Source organism: Plectropomus leopardus, chromosome 14 (assembly GCF_008729295.1).
Source record: "Plectropomus leopardus isolate mb chromosome 14, YSFRI_Pleo_2.0, whole genome shotgun sequence".
Classification (NCBI taxonomy): domain Eukaryota; kingdom Metazoa; phylum Chordata; class Actinopteri; order Perciformes; family Serranidae; genus Plectropomus; species Plectropomus leopardus.
This window is the reverse complement of record NC_056476.1, coordinates 9190652-9214400: the sequence shown is the minus strand read 5'-3', so window position 1 is coordinate 9214400 and position 23749 is coordinate 9190652. Positions and strand designations below refer to the sequence as shown.

The 23749-nt window shown below is 38.4% G+C and overlaps 2 protein-coding genes across 15 annotated transcripts in view; both read left to right on the top strand.

Moving 5' to 3' along the window:
* Positions 1 to 8746, top strand: part of tnika (TRAF2 and NCK interacting kinase a) — an 83318-nt gene extending 74572 nt beyond the window's left edge. For 8 of the 13 annotated variants that reach the window (XM_042500191.1, XM_042500199.1, XM_042500198.1 and 5 more), the window contains 4 exons: positions 339 to 356; positions 2635 to 2794; positions 3845 to 3984; positions 5063 to 8746. In XM_042500191.1, coding sequence (XP_042356125.1) covers positions 339 to 356; positions 2635 to 2794; positions 3845 to 3984; positions 5063 to 5146 — 402 coding nt within the window. In that variant the 3' untranslated portion in view covers positions 5147 to 8746. The remainder of the gene's footprint in view (positions 1 to 338; positions 357 to 2634; positions 2795 to 3844; positions 3985 to 5062) is intronic. The other 5 variants (XM_042500203.1, XM_042500202.1, XM_042500197.1 and 2 more) reach the window with 1 other exon arrangement.
* A 1133-nt stretch (positions 8747 to 9879) lies between these two features.
* On the top strand, positions 9880 to 20154 carry slc2a2 (solute carrier family 2 member 2). Of its 2 annotated transcripts, XM_042500204.1 has the most exons (12): positions 9880 to 9956; positions 10535 to 10630; positions 13462 to 13670; positions 14580 to 14704; positions 14903 to 15018; positions 15122 to 15284; positions 16141 to 16247; positions 17121 to 17201; positions 17461 to 17565; positions 17650 to 17751; positions 18552 to 18755; positions 18853 to 20154. In XM_042500204.1, the coding sequence occupies exons 1-12, from the start codon at positions 9942 to 9944 to the stop codon at positions 19051 to 19053; spliced, it is 1524 nt and encodes a 507-aa protein (XP_042356138.1). In that variant the 5' UTR covers positions 9880 to 9941; the 3' UTR covers positions 19054 to 20154. The 2 variants fall into 2 exon arrangements, with proteins under 2 accessions (XP_042356138.1, XP_042356139.1); XM_042500205.1 differs by lacking the exons at positions 9880 to 9956; positions 10535 to 10630 and adding an exon at positions 11931 to 12076.
* Positions 20155 to 23749: the final 3595 nt, after the last annotated feature.

Sequence of the window (23749 nt, the reverse complement as noted above, 5' to 3'; positions counted from 1 at the left end):
CACACTCAGTGGTTGACCATGTGCGTGCTTGAAATGCAAATAATTTTTTGGTACTTGCATGCAGATTAGTTTGTTCCGTGGTGGCTTCACTAATCGCACGCTCTTACCCAAATCAAGTTCAAACACAGTCCAGCCAAACTCTTGATTTAGTGGCAATTTTTCAGTAAATACAAACCAGCGGATACAGATGCGAGGGCACGCAATAGCAGCCCGTGTTCATTTGAGTCCGTGCTTTACAGTGAGTGCACCGTGAGACTTATTTAATTTTTTAAAAATGATTTTTGCCTTTAATCCATGCTTCCTCTCTCTCTCTCCTTCCCTGCCAACTTCTCTTCCAGTGTGCCAAACTGACGAAGGTGACATCCTGCCATCCACCCTTTTAGACTAAACCAGTAGACCTTTAGTAAAACCAACCCATAGTGGATGCACAGAAGTACTACATGTGTCTGTGTGCAGTACTGTTCATTAGAGTAGAGATTAATGGACACTTTAGCTAGACACAGGTTGCATGAATCAATTCATCTTACCCACATGAGACATAACGAGGTTCTGAAAAGCTGTACAGACCGAATCACTGTGACTAAAACACAATCACTTCGGGGTAGACAACTGGCAATTGTGTGTGAAATTTGCAAACTTGTTTATTTATGTTGTCATTTTTTTACTGTACCCGTAACATTTAAAGATGTTTAGTTAAACACGGTGGGTCAGACCCAACTGACGTTTCTGCTGTGCTCATTTATTTATGTACTGTGTTGCTTTTTTAGAGACTTTAATGATCCAAATCTAGCAGTATGGACACTAAACAAGGTATTGCTATGGATGGGGCTGCAGCAAAACATATCTTTGCCACCTAAAAACAAAAAAAAAATAATCAATATTAGTTTACATGTATGCTATTTGGAATGTTTTCTTGGCTTTATTTTATAAATAACCAATTGGCAGAGGTAGAGCAACAACTCAATTTCAGTTCCAAGTCAGAAAGGGCTGTCTGACAGCATTGTAAAAAAAGCAGTCAGGGTTCCCACGGTCATGAAAATCCTGGGAAAGTTTTGAAATTAGAAAAACTGTTTCCCAGACCTGGAAATGGTTTGGAATTACCGGAATGTTTTGGTAATGTTTTAAATATATATTGTTTTGGCCATTGTTTAAAATATGTTAAAATCCCCAAAACATGGCTACTTTAAAGCAAAAATACTTCCCTTGTATTACTAATTTAAAATCTAGTGTTGCACTGCTGATTATTGAAATGTCACTCACATCATGTGAAACCCAAAAACCAAACCAGCATGGCATCATTACCCAGGCTGTGTCCCCCTTTTGGGTGACAGAAACACTCTGCCAAATCAGGAGAGAAACAAGAAAATGCCAAAAAGCTGTAATGTAGCCAATTAACCAAGGCTTTGTGAGGTACCTGTTTGTGCCAGTCTGGTCTATTATGCAGCTAGGTTACAGCGGGAATGTCTAATGAGCGATTAAAGTTAAAGTACTTATGGTTTGCTTAGCCGCAAATGCTAGAAAGTGCATGTTTAATAATGTACCTGTAGTTGTATCTCTATATATGCTATTTAAACTACTTAAATTAGGTCATGGAAATGAGGTGAAATTCTATGGAAAAATCATTTAAAAGTTAAGGAAATTCATTTGTAGAAATATGTTGGAACCTTGGGCAGTTGAAATATTCTAATTATAGTGTACATATAAACTGATATTTTTTTTTTTTTCTGGCTTGGCTAAAAACTAATCAGTGTGGACAGAGTTTGCTCAGCTCTGTTTCGCTGAATGTACATGACGCAAGGGTTTTCTAACCAGAAGTTATTGTAAACAAACACTGTGATTTGGTCTGTACTACCACCAGTGAGATATTTAGTCATTTTGGAGCCATGATGCAAATATTCCAAAAACTGCACTTGTCTCTCACCAACAACCAACACCACAGCGTGATATAATCAGAGTGGTTTTGTTGGGTTATAGTGCTACTGTTTGCATATCTGATACAATGTGTAAATTGCTTCCTTACTGTGGTCAGAGTGAGCAGAAGAGCGACAGTAACGTGAGCTCCATTTTGCAGAGTTCTTATGTGCAATAAATGCAGTTTATTGTGGGCTAAGATGAGTTTTTTCACCACCTTATCACTCACTCGTTCTACTGATATGTTCTGTTGTTGTGCTCCTGAAGTGTAGTTCTGAGTTGCACTGTTGAGGAGACTGCCGGCACTAACATTGGGGCTGGTCTCTGGGCTACACTTTGGGTAAAGTGCACTGATTCAAGCTATGTCTGTGTGTTTTTGTCCCTGACTCTTCTGATGTTTTTCCTGTTAATTAAGGTCAAAGAAAAGTGCTTCAGTTTGTCCATTCACTTATTACACATAACAAGGGTTCTCAGACAACAAGCCAAAGTCTGAACCTTTTGATGCCTGATATCTGGCAGCCTTGTCAATGTCGGCAAACTTGCTCTTTAGAGGATTACAGCGTGTGGGCCGATCCAAAAAATGCCAAAGAGCATGCCAAATTCTCTTGCATTAAACGCCCGTGATGAACCCTCTGTAATATTTTAATCTACAGTAGATTATGATTAAATTTGACAGATTTAATTAAAGTCCCTTAAATGTTTGCATGTGTGTATCATCGACAGATCCAGAGTCAGGTGACGCCCCATGCCATCGTGGTGCTGCCTAAGACTGATGGGATGGAGATGCTGCTGTGTTACGAGGACGAGGGCGTCTACGTCAACACCTACGGGCGAATCACCAAGGACGTGGTGCTACAGTGGGGAGAGATGCCTACCTCTGTTGGTATGTCCCACACTCTTATTTTTATGAGTTTAGCTGATCTAAATGGATTTTTATCAACACTGGAGTCATTAAAACATCACAGGGAAACACTCACTTCAAAGACGTAAATTAATGATAAACCAAACTTGAAGTTAAGACGTTTAAATGACTATATGCTTGTACCCATTTCTCTCTCTCTCTCTCTGTGTGTGTGTGTGTGTGTGTGTGTGTGTGTGTTTGTGTGTGTGTTTGTGTGTGTGTTTGTGTGTGTGTGTTTGTGTGTGTGTGTGTGTGTGTGTGTGTGTGTGTGTGTGTGTGTGTGTGTTGCAGCACAGATCAAAAGTGTTCTTAGTGCTTGTGGGGGTTCATTTGAGGTTTAATTGCATAAAAAAATCAGTTTATAGCATCAGTCTTCAGAAGAATGCTTCCAGAGGATGGAGCGGGGGTATTATAACAGCACTTTATTTAACTTGATTATATGTGTTTCATTTAACTTTATCATAACAGGGTTTGATTTAACTTTATAGTAAGTACTTAATTTAACTTTACAATATGGCAGTAGCTACTTTATTAACTATTTTTATTTTTTATATTATAACAGCACTTTATTGAACTTGATTATAAGTGATTCAGTTAACTTTATCATATCAATATTTTATTTAATTTCATCATGAGCGCTTTGTTTAACTTTATGGTATGACAGTTGCTACTTTATTTAACTTTATTTTTACATTTTATATTATAGCAGCACTTTATTTAACTTTCTATGACAGCACTTTATTTTATTTTAACTCTTCTATTTAACTTTATGTGAGAAAGATGGAAAGTATATATGAAGAGAGATAGGGGGGAACACAAAGATCAAAGGTCTAACAAAGAAATGTGTCAGTGCATGGTCTGTTTGAAGAGAGAATAGCGCTTTATTTGCTGTGCTTTACTGCCCTCATGTGACAGCTAGTGGTGTAACACTTTTAAAGTTGCCATTATTGAGGCTTGTTCGAAGGAATCTGGAATCTGTGTTGTGTGTTTGGATGCCTGTTCTAACGATATATTGTGTTTTCTCTTGCAAAGCCTACATCCACTCTAATCAGATTATGGGCTGGGGTGAGAAAGCCATAGAGATCCGCTCTGTGGAAACAGGTCATCTGGATGGAGTCTTTATGCACAAGAGAGCCCAGAGACTCAAATTCCTTTGTGAGCGGAACGACAAGGTAAACAAACCAAACAACACTTTTTGATTATCAGTTATTCTCTGTCTATCTGTGGCTGGGAAATTATTGGAGTACAATAAATTAATAATAATAATTTACACAATAAAAAAGAAACATGCTTGGCCTCTATTGCCTTGATTGCTGTTTGTGTGTGAGAAAATACTGAAAAAACACGCATAGACACATGTTGTTTAAAGACCTCTTGTAATCAATCAGGCCCATAGAACAAAAAGCAAACTTTTGATGCTGTGTCACTACACACTTTATTTTTTTTTTAAATTTGTACTCTTTCTCCTTTTGTCCCATGTTGTATAACTTTTTAAATCTATTTTTATTTTTTAAACTTTTTTAAAATTATTGTCTATCTTTTTATTATTATAATTATTATAATTGTCAAGCTCAGAAAAGCTTATTGACAATGTACATTATGTTTTTATGAGGAGTTTTCTAGATACAACTTTGTTTATTCAAATGTAAGCACAGAAATTCAAAAACACATATTTTGACTTTTGCCTGAAGTGCGATTAATCACTCAATATTGATTTGGTGCGAGTTGCCAAGTGTTGGAGATATCAGTAATAGAGATGTCTCTTCTCACCAGTATAATGGAACTAGATGGCACTCTGCTTGTGGTTATCAAAGCTAGCGGTAAATTTGTGGTGATGCGGTTGGTGGGTATAGTTTAAAATAGAAAATAGTTCCTACATGTAACTGCTCACAACAGGGTCTGATGATCATCTTAAGTAACAGCTCACAGCTTTGGAAAGAGACACTGCAGTTTTTCAAATGTATTTTTTGGTGCTTTGAGCACCACAAGCTGAATGCCTTCTAGTTGCATTATACTGGAGAGAAGGCAGAAATCTCGGCAACTCAAATTAAAACAATCTAGATTAATAATAGCACGACAGGTAAGAGTAGAAAATATGTGTTTATGACTTTGGGGTGAACTGTCCCTTTATTTGATTCTTAAAAAAAAACATAATTTACTTAAAAATAACATTTAAGAAAAGCATCATTATTTGTGATATAATTATAAAAGAAAATAATTATGTATGTTTGTAATATTCTCTCTCTGTAGGTATTCTTCGCATCGGTGCGTTCTGGGGGTAGCAGCCAAGTTTTCTTCATGACCCTCAACAGAAGCTCGATGATGAACTGGTGATAGCTCTTCCCACTGTCCTCTCTGCCTCACTCTCCAATTGGCCTGCCCATGCACATCTCACAAACGAACCAGATTGACCGCGAGGCCACAAGTGAACTCTTTTAACACAGGAGAGACTAAATCCGCATACAAAAACAAACAAAAAAAAAGTAATCGTAGAGAAAAACAACAAAGACCTGTTCTAAAATGAAGAGACATGTTACCCTAGATTACGTCGGGTCGTGCAGAAGCCATTGTTACTCAACTGACTGGCAAACTGGTGCCACTGACTTTCCAAATATTCTGTCTCTGTAACTTTTCCCTTTCTGTCTGTCTCCAAACGGACCAGTGCATTCAAGTGTTCAGCAGCTGTAGAAATACACTTTACACCCGCCTCCCTCTGTCTCTCTTGTCTCCACGTCTTAATCCTCTTCTCCTGTCCTTCCCGGCAGATCTAGTCATCACTTTTTCAATCCTTCGACACCCATGTCCTCTATTTTCCTTCCCTCCTATCTGCCATGTTTGGGCTCACTCCCGGAGAACTTAACACCTCAAAGGTCGGTGGGATAGATGAATAAGATTTAATATAAATTCAAATATATACTTGTGAATATGACAGGGGCAGCCGAGGGATGACAAATCTACTCGGGATGTCAGCAGTGAAAGCAGACAGCCTGATTGATTTTCTTTCTCCCCTGTCCCCTCCTCCTCCTCCTCCTCCTCCTCCTCCTCGAACTTCCTCCTCTCGCCATCTTTTCGAGCCCTGAGCAAACAGAGTTGTGATTTAGTGTTCGATCGCATCTGGCTGATAGAGATGCGTGTGAGACGATCTGTCACAGGCGGGTTGTCACAGTATGCAAAGATGATTTCTGTGTCCCTTTAAAATGAAATCACTGGTCCATCCTTTTTTTTCTCCCCCTCCTCACTCTCATCTTTCTGTCTTCACTCTTTAAACTCTGAAGGTGCTGCATCAGATATACTGTAATATTAAATGAACAATGAGAGCATCATTCTGTTCATTCTTTTGATTTCTTTTCTTTTTCTCTGTGACCTAGCCGGTCAGTCTTTGAAGCGTGATGAAATGTACAGCACATCTGTGTCTCTGAAATCAGGAGCGTGTGTCGGTGTGTGTGAATGTGTGCATAAGTGTGTGTGTTTGTGTGTGTGTGACATGTTGAAATGAGTCCCGCTCAAATCAAGGTTAAATCAAAGCGGGACACTGAAATCTATGGCCAGAAAAAAGAGTCAAATAATTCAGTCTGTGCGTGAACTTTTACCTGAATGCAACACTGAGTGTGTTTACATGCAGATTTATGATATTATCTTCTTAGTCTGATGTTATGAGTTGGTGTGTGTGAACACCTAGCATTTAAAGATAGGCAAAATTAACAGCTGATTTTGTTTTTTGGAGTGTTTTTCTGTTTCCTTTTAACACAGTAGTGTTTTGGCTATTCACAAATACAGCTATGCTGCTGTTGGGAAGATCCTGAATACAACCTCAACAGGATTTGAGCTACGATCCCGAATACTGTGTGCATGTGGAAGCACTCATTGTTGAAAGCTGTGGTGTCCTTTTGAATCATGCTCCTCCCTGATTGGTTCTTCTGATTTTTGGCTCGTAACTGTTTGTACAGTGCCTAGCATGATGTAAGCAAAACAAAAAAAGGAGGCCAAAATATTATTGCTCACGTTTTAATTAATAATTTTATTGCCTATATGGTTAATTTACACTGTTTATTTTTTTTGTGAGTGTTGATGTCTACGTTTAACACATTGCCAATTCTTGTCTCTTCTAACAGAGATGTACATTAACAAATTTAAAGGGTAACTTTTGTATTTATTAGTTTTTTCAACCTGGACCTTGTTTTCCCATGTGTTTGTGTCTAAGTGACTAATAGAGACAACTATTCTTAAAACTGGTCCAGTGTCCAGCTAGAGTGCTGCAGCCAGCAATGGAAAAACAGGCTGCAATGTAACCACATGGGGCAATTATGCACGTTCAAAATTAGGTCCACTAAAAGTGCTTGTTTTGGTCATTGACAGGCTGACAACGTTATAGAAAGGATCATGCACAGATAGACATTTCTTTTAAAGGGTAAGATCCTTTTTTTTAACCAGACCAGCCCCAAAATGGCTATCACTAGACACACAAGACTCCCTTTAAATAAACAGTAGTTTTACCATCATAAACTACACTTTGTTCAAAGCAAACTGAAACAAAATACAACTCACACAAAGCATCTTGGTTTGTCTTTCCACTGTTCCAAAAATCACCAACTCTGGTTTGGTTGAAATAAACTCATTATACTCTCAGTTAGATGTGAAAATGTGCTGGCTGTATTCATGTTAAAATTACTGTGTATTTGAATGGGGTCTGGTGAGTTTGCCGATAGCAGTTCTGGGGCTGCTTCTGATTCAACAAAAGGGATGTTATTCTTTAATCTGAGTCCAGCAGTAGCAAAAACAAGCACTGTATGTGATTGTAAAGTGATGGAGCACATATGGCTACATTGCAGCTTGTCTCACTCAATACTGGAATATTTCAAAAATTGTTGTTTCCCCATTAGTCACTTAGACACAAAAACATGGGAAAACAGGGGTCAGGTTGAAAAGTACTGAAGTTACCCTTTAAGACTTGATTTATTCTTTGAAAGGAGTAAGTTAATATAAAAAAAAACATTTCTTTCTAAATACAACTTGATCATAAATACATACTGTGTTAAATTTATAATGCTTGAGGGTGGACTAGTTCATGCATACTCATCCACATTGGAGAGCACTGTAATGCAGATTAGTCTTTTTTCTGGTTGATATACTGTGGGTTTGGCCTGGCATGTTGGCCTATGGTCAGGGGTGCACCGACAGGAGATGCAGACCAGGCAAATGTTTGAGCCCCCCCAAAAAACATTTGGGAAAAGGTGCTTAAATGGCCACTCACATGGTTAGTTTTGCAATGACAACTCAATAACCTCCCATAAAAGCACTATACAGTGCAGCACTGCTTCCCTACAAAAACCTTTAGTGGGGCTCCTTCTAGTCACTGCGTGACCTCCATGGGCTTCTTTGCTTGGCGCCCACAGACTCAAGGATTGCCACTGCCTATGGTTAACAAACATAAGGCGAAACAAAAAAATAGACTCATTCCCTGATGATGTAATGATCATTTCAATCAAGTTTATGTCAATTTAATTATTTTTTTAAGTTACATTTTCAAATACTTTTTACGCATCCACACAGTAGCCAGCCGTATGTTAGGTCCACCAATCTCTGTTAGGGGGAGCAGGCTAACATTTTAGCAATAAAAAACCGAGCTGAAGAAAACCACTGTCTTCCCTAAGTGTGTGTGTGCACGCATGCATCTGAACTTGTGGTTACTGAGCAAGTGTGAATGGGGCATTATTACTATGTTTGTCCATCACGAAATCCACTCTTCCCATTGGAAAAGGCTGACGGTCATTACACTGAGGACTCTCCTTTCAAAGACGAAACCACTGTATTCTTTATTCTGTTTATTTCCTGTTTTCTTTATTTTGAAAGAGCATTACTAATGTCCTGTTTTGGGATTTATTTGTTTTGTAAAAGAGATGCTGTAAGAGAGAAATAAATGAAACTAGAGAATTATGCTGGTTCTGGAGTTGTGTTTCGTTTTTATTTGTTTATTTTTTTTTATTTCATGCCTCAGCGCTTGTTTTCGGGTTGCCCGTCTGTCTGCCCATCCATCCGTCCATCAGTCCCTCCAATTTTCATGAAGGCAGTATCTCAAAAAAAACCTTGGGCAAATTTCTTCAAATGAACTGATAAGATTTTGGTGGTCATAGGTCAAAGCTTGGGTCACTGTTACTTTATTTGTCTCGTTCTTGTGAACATGATATCTAAAGAAGGCCTCAAGGTAGTTTCCGCAAATTTGGTACAAACGTCCACTTGGACTTAAGAATGAACTGGATAGAATTTGGTGGTTGAAGGTCAAAGGCCAAGGTCATTGTGATATCACAAAACATGTTTTTGGCCATAACTCAATAATTTATATGCTTATTATGATAAAATTAAACACAAATGTCAGAAACAAAGGGAGACATTTGGTCAGATATTGAATAGGTGACACTAATCTTGGGTGTCCAACTGTACTGATTGCATAGATCTTCTGTGTTGGGGGGTTGAAGATGTGTCTAAAACATCCATGTTTTCACATTTATGGATGTAAACTTTAAGTTCAACTTTACTGGTTTGTGGAAGCAGCTCAGAGGTGGTAATTCTAGTTTTTTGGATGTGTTTGTGAGAGTCTGTCTTTTTTGCAAGTGTGCACATTTGTATCATCCTTGACCCTCAGACTTTGTCCGTCCCTCTAAGTATATCATTAACAGCAAGTGTGAGTGTGTTTGAGAGAGAAAGAGAGAGAGGGAGAGAACAGTATCTAAATGTCAATATCACTAACAAAGAATCCCAACATTGATCAACTATTTGGCAGTAATTTTGCATACCATTATTGCCTACAATATATGGTATGTAATTGTCCATTATATTCTAGCATGAAACTCCCCACATACCAGCGAGAAACCAGTGTTATCCAGAATTAGAATCCAGACTGTCAAACTGTTTGGTCACTGTGATTATCATTTTAATAAATAAACACAAAAATTGCTTCAGTTATGTGTCAACAGTTGTTTAAGCACTGTCGATCTATGAGTGTGTGTATGTGTGTGTGTGTCCATGTGCGTGTGTGCATGCATGTGTTTGTTGATTAGTTCGTGTACACAGCGTGATCGAGCATGCTGCTTTCATTGATCATTACCAACCTGGCTGACACTCTGGACCCATCATGGAGTCGGGGAAGGTAAGATAATTCTTGGCAAATACATTCTTTGCATGTTTTTCATGAAACAGTTGTATATTCTATCTCTTTATTCTAAATTATGTAAGAAATATTTGCAAATAGGCGGTTGCTCACTGTATATTGCTGACATATGAAGCTTTAGACACTCAGGATTACATTACCCACACAGACCTGAAGGAACAGCCAGCTCTTCATTCATCAGTGTTTTCTGTGTTTGCATTGTCATTTAGGAGATTGTAATGACTTAAATCTTATGTGCCATAACAAAATCAAAACGTATTTATAGCACATGCAAAATGTTTTTTGTGGGAATCCTTAGTTTTTAACTTATGTATATAATCATTCTTTTGACTGTCAGAAATGATGCATAAACTTTATCCATATTATTGATAGATTTCCACAAGAAATCTATCAATAATATGGATAAAGTATTTTTTTCTTCACTTTTATATGGGATTTTAGTTGTAACTATGTACTATGCAAGTACAGCTGAATGATTCATGGTCTTGCTTGTGTGAGTGTTGCTCATGCATTGATGTGTGTGTCCTTATCTAAATGATTACCTCTCACTCCTGCAGCAGCTAACAGGTACATTAGCCCTGGCTGTGTTCACAGCAGCTCTCGGGTCTCTGCAGTATGGCTATAGTCTTGGAGTCATCAACGCACCCCAGAAGGTACATAAACATAGACTTTGCTTCCTTTCTTGACCATCTACTTGCTGCTGCACACTGATATTTGCATGCAAATTAACCAATCAAAATGAGCTTACTCCACCCTCTGGCCACTGGTCCTTTAAAACTGGTGTAAGTTCTCTGTGTACACTTTCCTGCAGCACTGAAGATGACATAATACTCTGAGACACCAACGAACAGTTTTACCTTTTCTCAGTATCTAGAGAAACAACTTCATCCCAAACTTTCCTGAAGTTTCCTTGCCTAGCCCTCCGAGGATCATCTGAAACTTTGCAAGCTGTCTTAAATTTTCTGGCCTGTAAAGAACAACACTTTGAGTGCCTCACCACCAAACATGTCTCATGGAGCAGCAGAGAAGTCAGAAATTCTCTCTGCTGCAAGCAGTTGGCACAACTTCAATCCCTGCCGAAAGGCAACACTAAACCCACCATGGATCGCTTTGATGAGGACATCCTCCAGTATGGTGCTGTTCAGATGGCATTGTACTCTTTTACTGCCCCTGCAGACTATGTCCTTTCTATCCCAGCCAGCATTAGTGATGAAGTCTGCCTTGATTGGCCCCACTGTGGAATACATTTCGGACTAGAGGAACTTGGAATCAAAACTCTGGCAGGCAAAAGACATGCTGTCCTCTCTGTTTACACTCATCTCTGTCATAGAATCAACTAATTAAAACTTCTACCTTATGTGGGCAGTGTTCAGGACATAGGGTATACAGCAGATGCAAATGTCTAAGCCATCACATTTGCATCTGGCAGCATTGATATTCCTGCTTTTTGGATTTTCTTATAATTCAAAGGTTGGGACCTTGTTGAGCAAAAAGATGCCATAAAGTCTCCTCGGGAATCCACTTGTGGATGGTCTTGATAGAGTGGTGCAGGAATGAGTCCTCAAAACATGGAAATGAGTTTGCATTTAAGCACTCCAGGTTCCCTGGTCTTGAAGTCATTTTGTCAGTTGTTTTGGATGGGTTTTTGGTTAGATGCCTGAAACAGGGTCTGTGGTTAACACAAGGTTAAAACACTTATGTTTTGTTGTATGACATAGATAAAGGAAATGCCGTTGGCTTTTTGACATGGGAACCAGGTTGAAGTTGACTTCGGCAAAAAAAAAAAAAAAGTAATTCCAGTACCACTCAGTTGGCCCATTTGTTAAGCTCCTCCCAAGAACAGCCACTATCCTGTCATTTGTTAGCAGCCTTAACTAGGCACAAGATGTGTGTCAAGCTTTCAGAATAAGGGAAAATGCAGAACCATATAGACCCTGCAAGTTCAATGGCAGATATCCTGTTTTGAGAGGGGTGTTGTAATTTTGGTTTTCCAAAGCCAAAAATGCAAGGGGAGATGCATTAGATATGGATTTAACATATTTCATAGCTGAATTAATGAAATGTATTGAATGCACAACAATTTCTTTGTCGGCTCCAAGGTAAAACACTAAGTGTCATTAGCATGTTAGCAAACAGAGACTGTTAAATTATAAACTGCTTATGTTTTAACTTTAAGTTAAGTAGTTAGGCCTTTCTCTCAGCAAACATTTGACTTGTCATGGGCAAAGCACAGGTGTCACTAATAACATTAACGATGGTTCTGTAGTGTTAACGTGCTCCACTAAGGGAGATGGTGGGCAAGCATGCAGGATACAAGGATCCTGAAATCAGAGCATCTAAATGTAATTCAGCCATCATTAATTTCATTACTTACACCTGTGTTGGGACCACTGTGACATGTCAAAATGTCTTTAGTGAAAGAGCACTTTAAAGAAATGGAGAAGTGGGATTATTTACTGTTGCAAGCAATGGGCTAAAACATAATACTAAATAATGAATATTGACTTACTCTGCTGTGCAACCTTATTGCTCCTGTACAAATTTGTCTTTCACATGAGTTTTGATCATTTGCTGTGCCTGACACTTACATTGGAATCGGTGAGCTTTTCCGTCGATTTTAATTCCCTCTTCATTCAATACTCCACCTACAAATTATATTGTGAATGTAGCTCTCAAATGCATATTGTAGTCCTTAGTGTCCGCTTTTTTCTGATATCAGCACTATTATTACAGAAATATGCTATTTTTTATTTTCCGTTATTGCTGGAAACACCATATTGACATGTGTCTGAGAGCTTGACAGGCTTGACAACAGTAACCGAAGGGGGCTGTTTAGATAATGTTGAGTCTCTTTATATTAGCTTTTCTTTCCCTCTGACTTTCAGAGCTGTATATGAAGAACTTTTTCTGTAAAACACATGGACCTTTGTATTGTTTGGACTTCTTCCCTGGACTTTCTGCAATCTTGCCTTGTGTTCTTCTGTCTCCTTCTGTCTTTCTGACAAAGCTGCCTACATACGTTGTCGACAGACCCAGTTATTAAAACAGGAGTTTTGGATGTGTTTGTTGAGAGCTGTTTGCTTAGCAAATGTGTCAAGCTTTTTTTTGTCTCTTCTTGTATGTTGGCGGTCTTATGTATAGGACAAGGGGTCATAGGGTAAATGAGGTCCCTCCTAAATGGTGGAGTATGTGTAAGTACATTTAGCTTTAGCCTGCTGTTGCATACTATGCATAACTATTTTTTTTTAACTATTAATCAAATCAATCAAGAAATATAATTGAACTTAATTGGCAAAATAAACACTATTTTTGTTGACATTCTGTTTAACTGAAATATTTTCTAGTAAAATGTGTTGTTGTATAATGACTGTCATAACTATGCATATTTGTGAGTGAGATTTTAGCAGAATGGACTGATGTGTGTATGTGTATGAAAAGCTGTGATTGAACCTCTTGCTTATCCACAAATGTGTCTGTGTCACAGGTCATTGAAAAGCATTATGCGCGGTCCCTGGGGGTGTGGTCAGAGAGGGCTGCTGTCCTGTCAGAAAACAGCACAGAGGAAGGGGAGTTCTCAGAGGCGGGGAAGCACCCTGCCGTTATCATGTATTGGTCATTGTCGGTGGCAATCTTCTCCATCGGTGGCATGTTATCCTCCTTCCTGGTGGGATTTGTGGGAGACATGAGAGGAAGGTGAGAGAGGATGGACAAAACAATACAAATACACTGAATGAAAGAATAACGTTTTGGCAGATAAAGGAGGAAAAAATATGGAGTATAAAACATGATAAAAGTAGTTGATGAAAGGACATGGGGGAAATGTTCAAAGTTGAAGCATCAATGCTGTCAGTGTTGTTCTGGTGTGAGTTGCAGAGTTTTGGAGATATGGGTGGTAAAGATGTCTAACTTCTCTCGAATACAATGGCACTAGATGGCTTGTGGTGCTAAAAGCACCAAAAAAATAGTTTTGAAAAAGTTGACAGCAATGTCACTTTCCAGAAATCATGACCCAGTTACACGAGAAGATCTGCAGACCTTGTTATGAGCAGTTTCATGTAGGAACCATTTTCTTCTACCGAACTACATTCACCAACAATATCACCACACAAGGAAGCATGCATCTACTCTTCTGAGCTGTAATGTTTGCTACTTCAGTTAGTGCTGGGTGAGCTAGCTGTAGATGTGTGTGTCCCTCTGGGTGGTGATATGGTTGGTGGATGTAGTAAGTTGGAAAGAAAATTAGTAGTTCCTACACTGAGTAACAGGGTCATGATTTCTGGAAAGAGAAAGTGCTGTTTTTTTTTGTTTTGTTTTGTTTTGATTTGTTTTGGGTGGTTTATTTTTTATTTTTATTTTTTTGCTTGGAACATTATGGCATGCGGCGTGTGGTGCTCAATCAGGCTGTATATTTCCAACACTTGGCCACTCACACCAAAAAAATCAAGACTGATGAATATCACTACAGGTAAAAGGAAAAAGCATTTCTGTCCCTTTAAACCAGCATCCATATTGAATAATGCCATGGCGCTCATGCCTTTATCTATCGTCTATCTTTTTTCTGTATCCCCTTCTGCCACCTTTCTATCTCTGTCTGTCCTGCAGGGTAAAGGGCATGTTAATGGTCAATGTTCTGGCTGTAGCAGGTGGACTGCTGATGGGTCTTTGCAGAATGTGGAAACCTCACATCATGGTCATCTCTGGCCGTGCTGTTATGGGCTTTTACTGTGGTACAATAAAGCAAATATAACCTTCAAGTAATGCTCACATCATTTAGTTGGAATTCCAGTGTCTGTGAGTTGTAGACTTTAAGAGGAGGAGGAAATTACAAAGGGTTACTAAACTGCACAAAATGTATTGCCTTCCTGTATTGTCACATATCCAACTGCTAATGTTTGTTTAAAGTCCTCATGATGTGTATGTTTCAGGGTTGACATCTGGGCTAGTTCCTATGTACATTGGAGAGATTGCACCCAAGGCTTACAGAGGAGCTCTGGGTACTTTACACCAGCTGGCTATTGTTATTGGCATCCTAATCAGCCAGGTGAGGTGCACTCACACACACACATATGTTCTGCCACATCTTTGCTTGATGATACACTGAGTACATAAACTGTATCTGTGTATGTCTTTGTGTGTGAATGTAGGTAATAGGCTTGGACTTTGTATTAGGTAACGACGATATGTGGCCTGTGTTGCTTGGTTTGTCTGGAGCTCCAGCCATATTACAGTCCCTCCTGCTGCCTCTATGCCCTGAGAGCCCACGTTACCTTTACATTTTACTAGGCAAGGAGCAAGAGGCTCAAAAAAGTAAGAGTTACACACTCACAACTCTCTCATCCTTTTACTCTCTTTCTAACACCTTCTTATTGACACATTATCATTCAGAAATACCAGTAATACCATTCTATCAATACCACTTTCATATTTGACTGCTGCTAAATATAATGCTGCATTCCAGTGCAACAAGTTGGAAAACATGCCATTAATACCAGTTCTAGCATTACTCATTACACTGCACATACAAACACTTTAACAATATGTCCACAGATAGTCAGAGTAAACAAACAAGTTATATCATGTTATGAGATGTGATGTGTTAAGCTGTTCTCATGCCCTCTTATTATCTATATACTAAAAGAAATCTACTAGAATTCACAACCCTCGCAAACTTGAACCACTTATTTGTGTATAGCAATGTAATAATATCTATATCTATATAGATATACACACAATAAGCGCAAAAGTCAGTGTAAGCAGGCATGTTGTGGTGGTGATAGGTCAAACAAACACACAACTTTCCCCTAAGAGATTGGTGTTTGTGTGCTGTGTGACAGCAAGTGATCTTTAAGTTGAGATCTAAGGTACGTTGTCACATCCACACATTATGTTGAGTAAGTAACTTGATGTTTGCATAACTTTAAATGGAACAGTACATAACACAACAATGCCCAACCATGATTCTTTTTATACACCTAACCTAACTGAGAGGGGCACTAATAATGGTATCTATATTTTCATCAACCTGTCAGAAAGAAAGCAATTATACACATTTCACAAAATGCAAAACTACTCCAAAGCTTCCAACACTGTAAATAAGTTGTTTTTTTGGTTTTTTTTTACAGATTCTTGTTCTTGTCTCCCTTTGCTCTGTGTTGTGTTGCAGGTCTGTATCGTCTAAAGGGGGCGTATGATGCAACTCCTGATCTGGAGGAGATGAAGCGAGAGAAAGAAGAGGCAGACAGGGAGCCCAGGGTCTCTATCCTTTCTTTGGTGAGTCTCTGCACATGAAGAAGTTCCCTTGGAATATATTGTTACAGCTGCCTAGTTATTATTTCTTGTGTGTTTTGTTTGACCTTTTTCATCGACAATTCTGGAGAAAATTGGGTTTAAAATAAAACAGCTGATAGAGACACTAAAACAGTTTCATTACATTATAATAGTCCTGAGTTTCTCTTAACCGTCCTGACTAATCGCCAACCAAAGTACACTGATGATCTCATGTATTGACTCAGTGATAGTTAATATTAAATCATTAGTTAAATAGTTAGAAAGGCTCCAAGCAGTGTCCCAACAGACAGTGCATCTGAGGCTTTGGTGAAATTTTAAGTGCTGGACTTTAACCTTGAAAGATTGGAGACTCAGAGTATTACATTTAAATAACCATAACATCATTAAATACTCATATGAATAAACCGAGGCAAAATGTGTAAAGTAACAATGAAATTGCTAAAGAATCTGATATTTATTTTAAACTCAACTCACTATTTTGAAATGTTAAGTTATACTAATTCTTAATAACTTGTTCATTTATAAGATCTTTGAATTAATGCAAAACACACTTTCTAAAACAACTGACAAAAAAAAAAAAAAAAAAAAAAAAAAAAGCTGCAGATGAAGCCATTCCAGCCTGGTTGGCTGCAATATGAACCCAAAATATGTCTGCAAAACACATTAAAATACTTATTTCATACACAGCACCATACAACAACATACTACATCATTTAAAACAAAGCGAGACAGGAGAGATAGGACAAGAAAACCACATCTGGTCATAAGTCAGATAATAATGTATTTGCATTTCAGTCGTGTGTTTTAGAAAACCATTGCAGTGACGGTATTGTACACTTCTGTATTATCTCCAAGATCCGCTCCACCGTGTACAGGCAGCAGCTGTTTGTTGCCCTCATGATGCACCTCTCCCAACAGTTATCTGGCATCAATGCGGTGAGTAGCAAATCAATTTTAACTCTGCATTTTTCTGCTCCTCAGTCAGTTTGCTAAATTAAAATTAAAGTGATTTTGATGGCATGATAAGATCAGGGAAATCATGGTTTCTCTGTCAGAGCAAATTATGTGTGCAGCAGTAACTGGGTTTTATTTATGCGCATAAAAATATATAGCTATATCTATACTCTGTATTCCTCTGCTTTAAAATGACTGTAAAATAACTAACTGCTCCTTTTATATTTGTTTTGGCTTTCAGATCTTTTATTATTCTACGTCTATCTTCACTCTGGCTGGTGTCAGTCAGCCGGTTTATGCCACTATAGGAGTCGGGGCCATCAACACCGTCTTCACTCTGGTGTCTGTGAGTAGCTACATTTACATGTATACAGGTGCATAACACACACACATATATATACACAGATAAACAGTGTTCTCTTTGTTGTAGGTTGCTCTAGTGGACAGGGCTGGCAGGCGCACGCTGACTCTGGCTGGTCTAGGAGGGATGTGCTGTTGTGCCGTTGCCATGACAGTGGGCCTCAAACTCCAGGTTTGTTTTATTGTGTCTAGGAGTTTTAGTTTGTCAGAATCTAGAGCCGAACTTTCATCTGTTTATGGGTCCTATCTATCTATCTATCTATCTATCTATCTATCTATATCAGAAAATACTTGTTGAAAACATTTTTAAAAGGGCAGGGAACCAAAAGCATTGTACTGAACTGTTCAAAACAAATATGTGTATTGTTACAACCCTAATACAAACCCATTGCACTCTCTCTGTTCCCACCGCTTCCTTCTTTCTGTCTCCCTGACCATATAACTACCAAGTGAGGAGGGAAGTTGGGAAAGTTTAACAAAGCATCCCACAGCGTCAGCACCACAGTATTCCCATCATGATTCAGTTATATATGGTGCTTAAAACTTACATCAGCGTGGATGTCCCCCTAAACTTTCTTTCAGAATAAGTTATTCTCTTTACTGACATGTCTTAAGTCTATAAATGCAGAAAATGCACACGAAGTAAAATATCCAGTAGCTCACCCCCCAAAAGTAAATTATTTATCAATCTGCATTGCTTAAATGTATGGGTCCTATGCACTCAAGACCCAAACAACAGTATGAATAGATGCGAAAGTGTAAAATATCTTTTAAACTGTTTATGCAAATATTTACTATAGTTAGTGATGCTCACATAAGAGCAAGGCAAACTGAGCACAAGTTTAATGTAACAGTTGCTTGAAAAGGGGCATGCACCATTTTTCCAAAACTTTGCTCTTTTCATCAAACAGCATTTTATCATTTCAATAATCAGGAAACAACCCTGAATATCAGATGTTCTCTTGCCTCCAGGTTGAACAGCCATGGATGAGCTACGTCAGCATGTCCGCTATCTTCCTCTTTGTGAGTTTCTTTGAAATTGGTCCTGGTCCTATTCCATGGTTCATCGTTGCTGAACTGTTCAGTCAGGGACCTCGGCCTGCAGCCATCGCTCTAGCTGGCTGCTGCAACTGGACCAGCAACTTCATCATAGGCATGACCTTTCCATATATACAGGTAGGCAGAAGGGACACGCATACTGTATGTACTGTAATAACAAAGTCAGACAGAATCACTCTGTCATTCCTGACTCTTTCTTTTTTTTTCTTTTCAGGCTTGGTTGGATTGTTATGTGTTTATCCTGTTTGCTGTGCTGCTTTTCGGCTTCACTGTGTTTACTTATCTTCGGGTCCCTGAGACCAAGGGCAAAACTTTTGAGGAGATCTCTGCCGTCTTCCAAAAGGGCCGGAAAAAGTCGGCACAGAGCCCCAAAGATGCAACTGAACTGCAGCAGCTCAAAACTACAGATGCTTAAAACAGCAGCCATGTAGAAGAAGGAAAGGGTGTAGTGTGCTTCATCCGCCCTCAAAGGGAATGGCAGGCCTGTCCGGTGTTTTCAAAGTAGGGTGTCTTATATCAGGAGATACTTCAGAGATTGAGTCCAAGGTATACTAGCGCACAAAAACTAGAGGCAACAAACTTTAGTAAAAAATTAACCAAACATTGAAAAGCCAGATCCGTCTTTAATAAAGACACATCTAGCATCTTAACATTTGTCTTTTTATAGCATCAATGTGTAAGATTTAGTGGTTTTTGTTGGCCTCTAGTGGTGAGGATTTGATAATATCTGATAATATTTGATAATATTGCAACGAGCTGAAACTTCTCCTGGTTAGAATTTCTTCAGTGTTCATTGTTAAGGTTTTTACCATGAGCCGAATTATACACAGAGGTCTCTTCCTCTCCAGAGCAAATGGACCAGGTGATTGAAACCAATAAAAACACTGAATAAAGCAGTTTCATGTTACAATTCAGTGTTTCTCCAATGCTGTTTGGCATGTTGGGGATGGGCTGCTTGCCCAGTACCTGCAAATCTGTGCTGAACATTCAGGTGGTTTTTATCAGCGCTACATTATTGGCAGAGGTCTCCTCCTGTTACAAACAAACAGACCTGTTGATTTAAACTGGGAATTGTATTTTAGAAAATGCTGAATAGTGTCTCTCTGAAACTATTTGGCATGTCAGAGATGGGTGCCCCCCCACCGCAGGCTAATGTATGCTCACTTTTTTCTCTAAATTACCGCCAAATAACCCATAGAAGCCTTTCTCTCTGAAACAAACGGACTCTGTGATTTAAACAGGTAAAAACACAGAATAAAACAGTTCCATGCTAAAAAAAAAAAAAAAAAAAAAGTATCATCGCGAAGAGGCAGCTAACTATGGTGGCCATTGCAACAATGTGAATATCCCTATCTAGAGCCAGTGTTTGGTCTGTTTGTTCAAGGCCACTGTAGAAACATAACGATGCAACATCGTGATTTCTGTGGACAAGGACCCGCTCCTTATGTAGATATACACGGCTCATTCTAAGGTAACAAAAACACAACAATTCTTATTTTCAGGTGCTCATATAATAAAGAAAACATACTTATTTTATAATATTCTATCTCTGCAAACATATCCCCCTAAATCCTACACACTGGACCTTAAATAAAGTGTGTTGCCTCCAGTCTGTGTGCTCTTCAGACTTAATCTCTGAAGTCTTTACTGAAATAACAGCTGTGTATTTGCATGGTCGGTTTGTTTGTGTGTGCAAGGTTGTTTCCATATGTCAGTATTTCAAAAGTCAAGTGTAATGCACATTTATCATTGAAGTATTATCATAATTATTTGATGAATTAAGGAGTTTGGTTGTTTGTTTTTTTTTACACAAGTCAAAACGTAAATATGAGAACTACACAAAACCAGCAGATTGTGTTTCTGTTATATGGAGTGACGTTTACATTGAATTAAACAAACATGCATTGCAGAACTGAATTAAAGAAGCTATAGTCAATACTGGATTACATGACTATTTGTATGTGAAAGGAGTGAAATGATGCTTGTACTGTTAAAAATTATGACCTGACAGTTATGTTCCCCTCAGCTCTATTGAGATTTACAGCATCTGTGATTTGGTGTGGTGTGACTTTCAGGCTTTCTTGCTTTGGTTCACTTTCACTGCTATCATCGCTTCTTATTTAAAAGGAGAATTCTTATTGGTCTTACATACATCAGGTGCCCAAACACACAGCTCTAAATAAGCGCTATCTTTGTCCTATGTCTGCTGGATTTGTAAATTTGCAACTTCTGGCGTTCAATTTTATCTTGCTTGTGTTCACAGTTTGTTTCTACTGGTTTATTGCTAAAAAACTGCAAAATGTAAGAGAAGTATTGCTCTTATATTATGCAAAGTCGTTGTTATACTGTAGTGATATTTAGTTACAGAATCGCTTACTCTTATGGTAAGCCAATCAGAGGCACAGTCAGGCAGAGTTAGTAGAAAGCAATTATGTCTATGCCATTCACCACAGAGACAGAGCACATTTAAAACCCACTGCCCCTGACAGGGAAAACAATTCATTACTCTCCACTGACTTTGTATTGCACGATGGTCACTCTGTGTCATCAACATCTGCTGGCAAACACCACAAAAATACCTTGAATCTAAATTTGTTTGGGGATGCACTACTAACATGATAAAGAATCCATAAGTGCATTTTCACAAGCTGTTGAGCAGAAAAACTGAACTTCTGAGAAATAAAATGTTAGACATCAGCAGGAAGATGTGGGACTATGGGATCCTGACACTGCTGATGTGCAGCGAGCGTTTTGCTCAACTGCTGAAGGGGAAAGTTTCTCTGTGATCACCTTAGTTTTGTAGTTTAAGGCAAGTATGCACAACATTCTAACATCACAACTACTTTGGAAGCTAATCGTGATCCATTTTTCAATTCATTTCACTCATTTTTAAAAATCTAATAAGGTAATGACATATTTTTGTTTTAACATGTCAGACATTCATTCTAAGCAAACTGTTTATCAAACAAAAGTGCCAGAGGGAGATTTCCCAGACTCCCTTCACTGAACGTCCTCAAACTTTAGAGTCGCCCTGTGTAAACCTGACCTGTGCAACTGGATTTGCCTCTTGGCAATTATGAGTGAGGACAGCAAACGTTAAAAGGTTCAAAACAGGCAATTCATTTTTGACTGATAAGTATAAGCACTGTTTGTTTATTAAATGGCCCCTAACCTCCTGTCATTTTGCAACAGAAGCCCCTGCACAAAGCAAGTTGAGTATCCTGCCTTATCACTTCTGTGAGAGGGACTTTTAATAAAACAAAAACTTTTTTTATCTTCTTAAGTTTTAGGGAATCCTTATTTCTTTACAGCCAGTGCCTTTAACTCTTTAAAACTTAACTCAACAGAAGTTTTCTTGCTGTGTTCAGACACCTCTGACTAGATATTTAACCCTTTAAAACCTTAGCAGATTGGTTTGGTTTCTTGGGGATAAAAAGAGATTAAAAGCCACTGACCTACAATAAATATCCATCAAATAGCAAGAAATTAGCAAAAAATGATGACCTGAAAATTACTTTTAAAAAGGGAAGGAGAATTATTCAGAAATATCAAGAACTAGGAAAAATGTCCAGGAAATTATAATAATAGTTATTATAATTGATTTGAAAGAATGTTTCAGGAAAAAAGTAAACATATCTTCTCATCTTCTGCACTGTTTTGGGGATCATTTTCTATTTTCAGGTAACTTTCTTGTAATTTTTTACTAACTTCTTGCTATTTTTTGGGCCATGTGTTAAGTTGCTCATTGCCTTCTCTCTGTGTTTTTAAAAGAAATCAAACCAGTTTGCTCAGGTTTCAAAGGGTTAAGAAGATCCGTGTAAGAAAAAAACAAATCAGGCAGAGCATAGTGCGGGAGAGTGGCAATGACTGTTTAACTGAAACCAGAGCACAGTTACTCTGCTCACAGTTACTTTAGGGGTCTATTTACCCAAAGATACAGTCTTTCTCACACAGCCCCCAGCAACGCCCTCGGACTAGTTTAGGACTAATTACAAGGTGGCGGTGCCCTTGCCAATAAATGCTGCATTTTTGCTCTGAGCTAAACAGCCGCGAGTTGCTGCACATGTGGGAACAAAGGAAACAGGCGTTGTCTTTGTTCATCTTCAACGGTAAAAACAGGAACCTCTTAAAGAGGACCGTTTTTTTCCATTGTCATAGTTGTCTTATATGTCTTTTTCATTACAAATACCAAGCAGACAATTTAAAGAATTTCTTTCAGTAACATTTTCTGTCTCTCCAGTGCAATTATCACATCTGTTTAGTTTTCTGGTGTAAACAAACACTGGCCTTCTTTCTGTGCCTTAAAGATAAAAATAACATGCCTGACTTTCTATTTAGAATAAAATGACAGAATAAATTAAAAACAACATCATTATTTTAGTCAACTATATATCCAACTTCAAAGAGGGGAAAATGGATGGAAGAGGATCCTCTTCAATAAAAGCAGTAACTGCTAAAAATAAACACTTTGCTACAAGAGTTTTGTTTAGGCAAAAGAAAAAGAAAATGGCATACGGGAAGCAAACAGCAGACTCCCAGATGAAAGCCCAGGGTTTTTTTGACCCATCCACTGCCTACTCTATGGACCTATATTAAAATAATAATACCAAAACTAACAACAAAGTCATACCACCAGCCAGCCCCCTCCTCTGTAAAAGTACATAACAGTCCCTTACATGTGTGAGTGGCAGTGCGAATGTCCAAAATGCCCATCTTTACAGCAGAAATAAACATATTTACAGCCTGGTACAAAGATTCTTTTGGTCTCTATAGTTAATTTCAGCATCCATGATAACTGTATGTTGGATGATTTGTTTTATAAGTCATCTATTTACATTTTATTAAGGCCCAATGTTATGCATATTTAAAGGTGGGGCCGCTGGAGTGACAAGGTTGTTGCATTTTGGGAGTCAGATCCACCCCTTGCTCCTCCACAGCCTCAACCTCTTGTCCAAATATGGTCACTTCTAGCTACAAAAAAACCAAGATGGCAACAGCCCTATGCTGAATTTGAGGCTTCAAAATGGCAGTCCCAAGACAAATGAGTGACATCACTTTTTTATACATACTGTGGTTTTCCAAGCAGTTTGGAAAAGCATGTTTATTTAAAA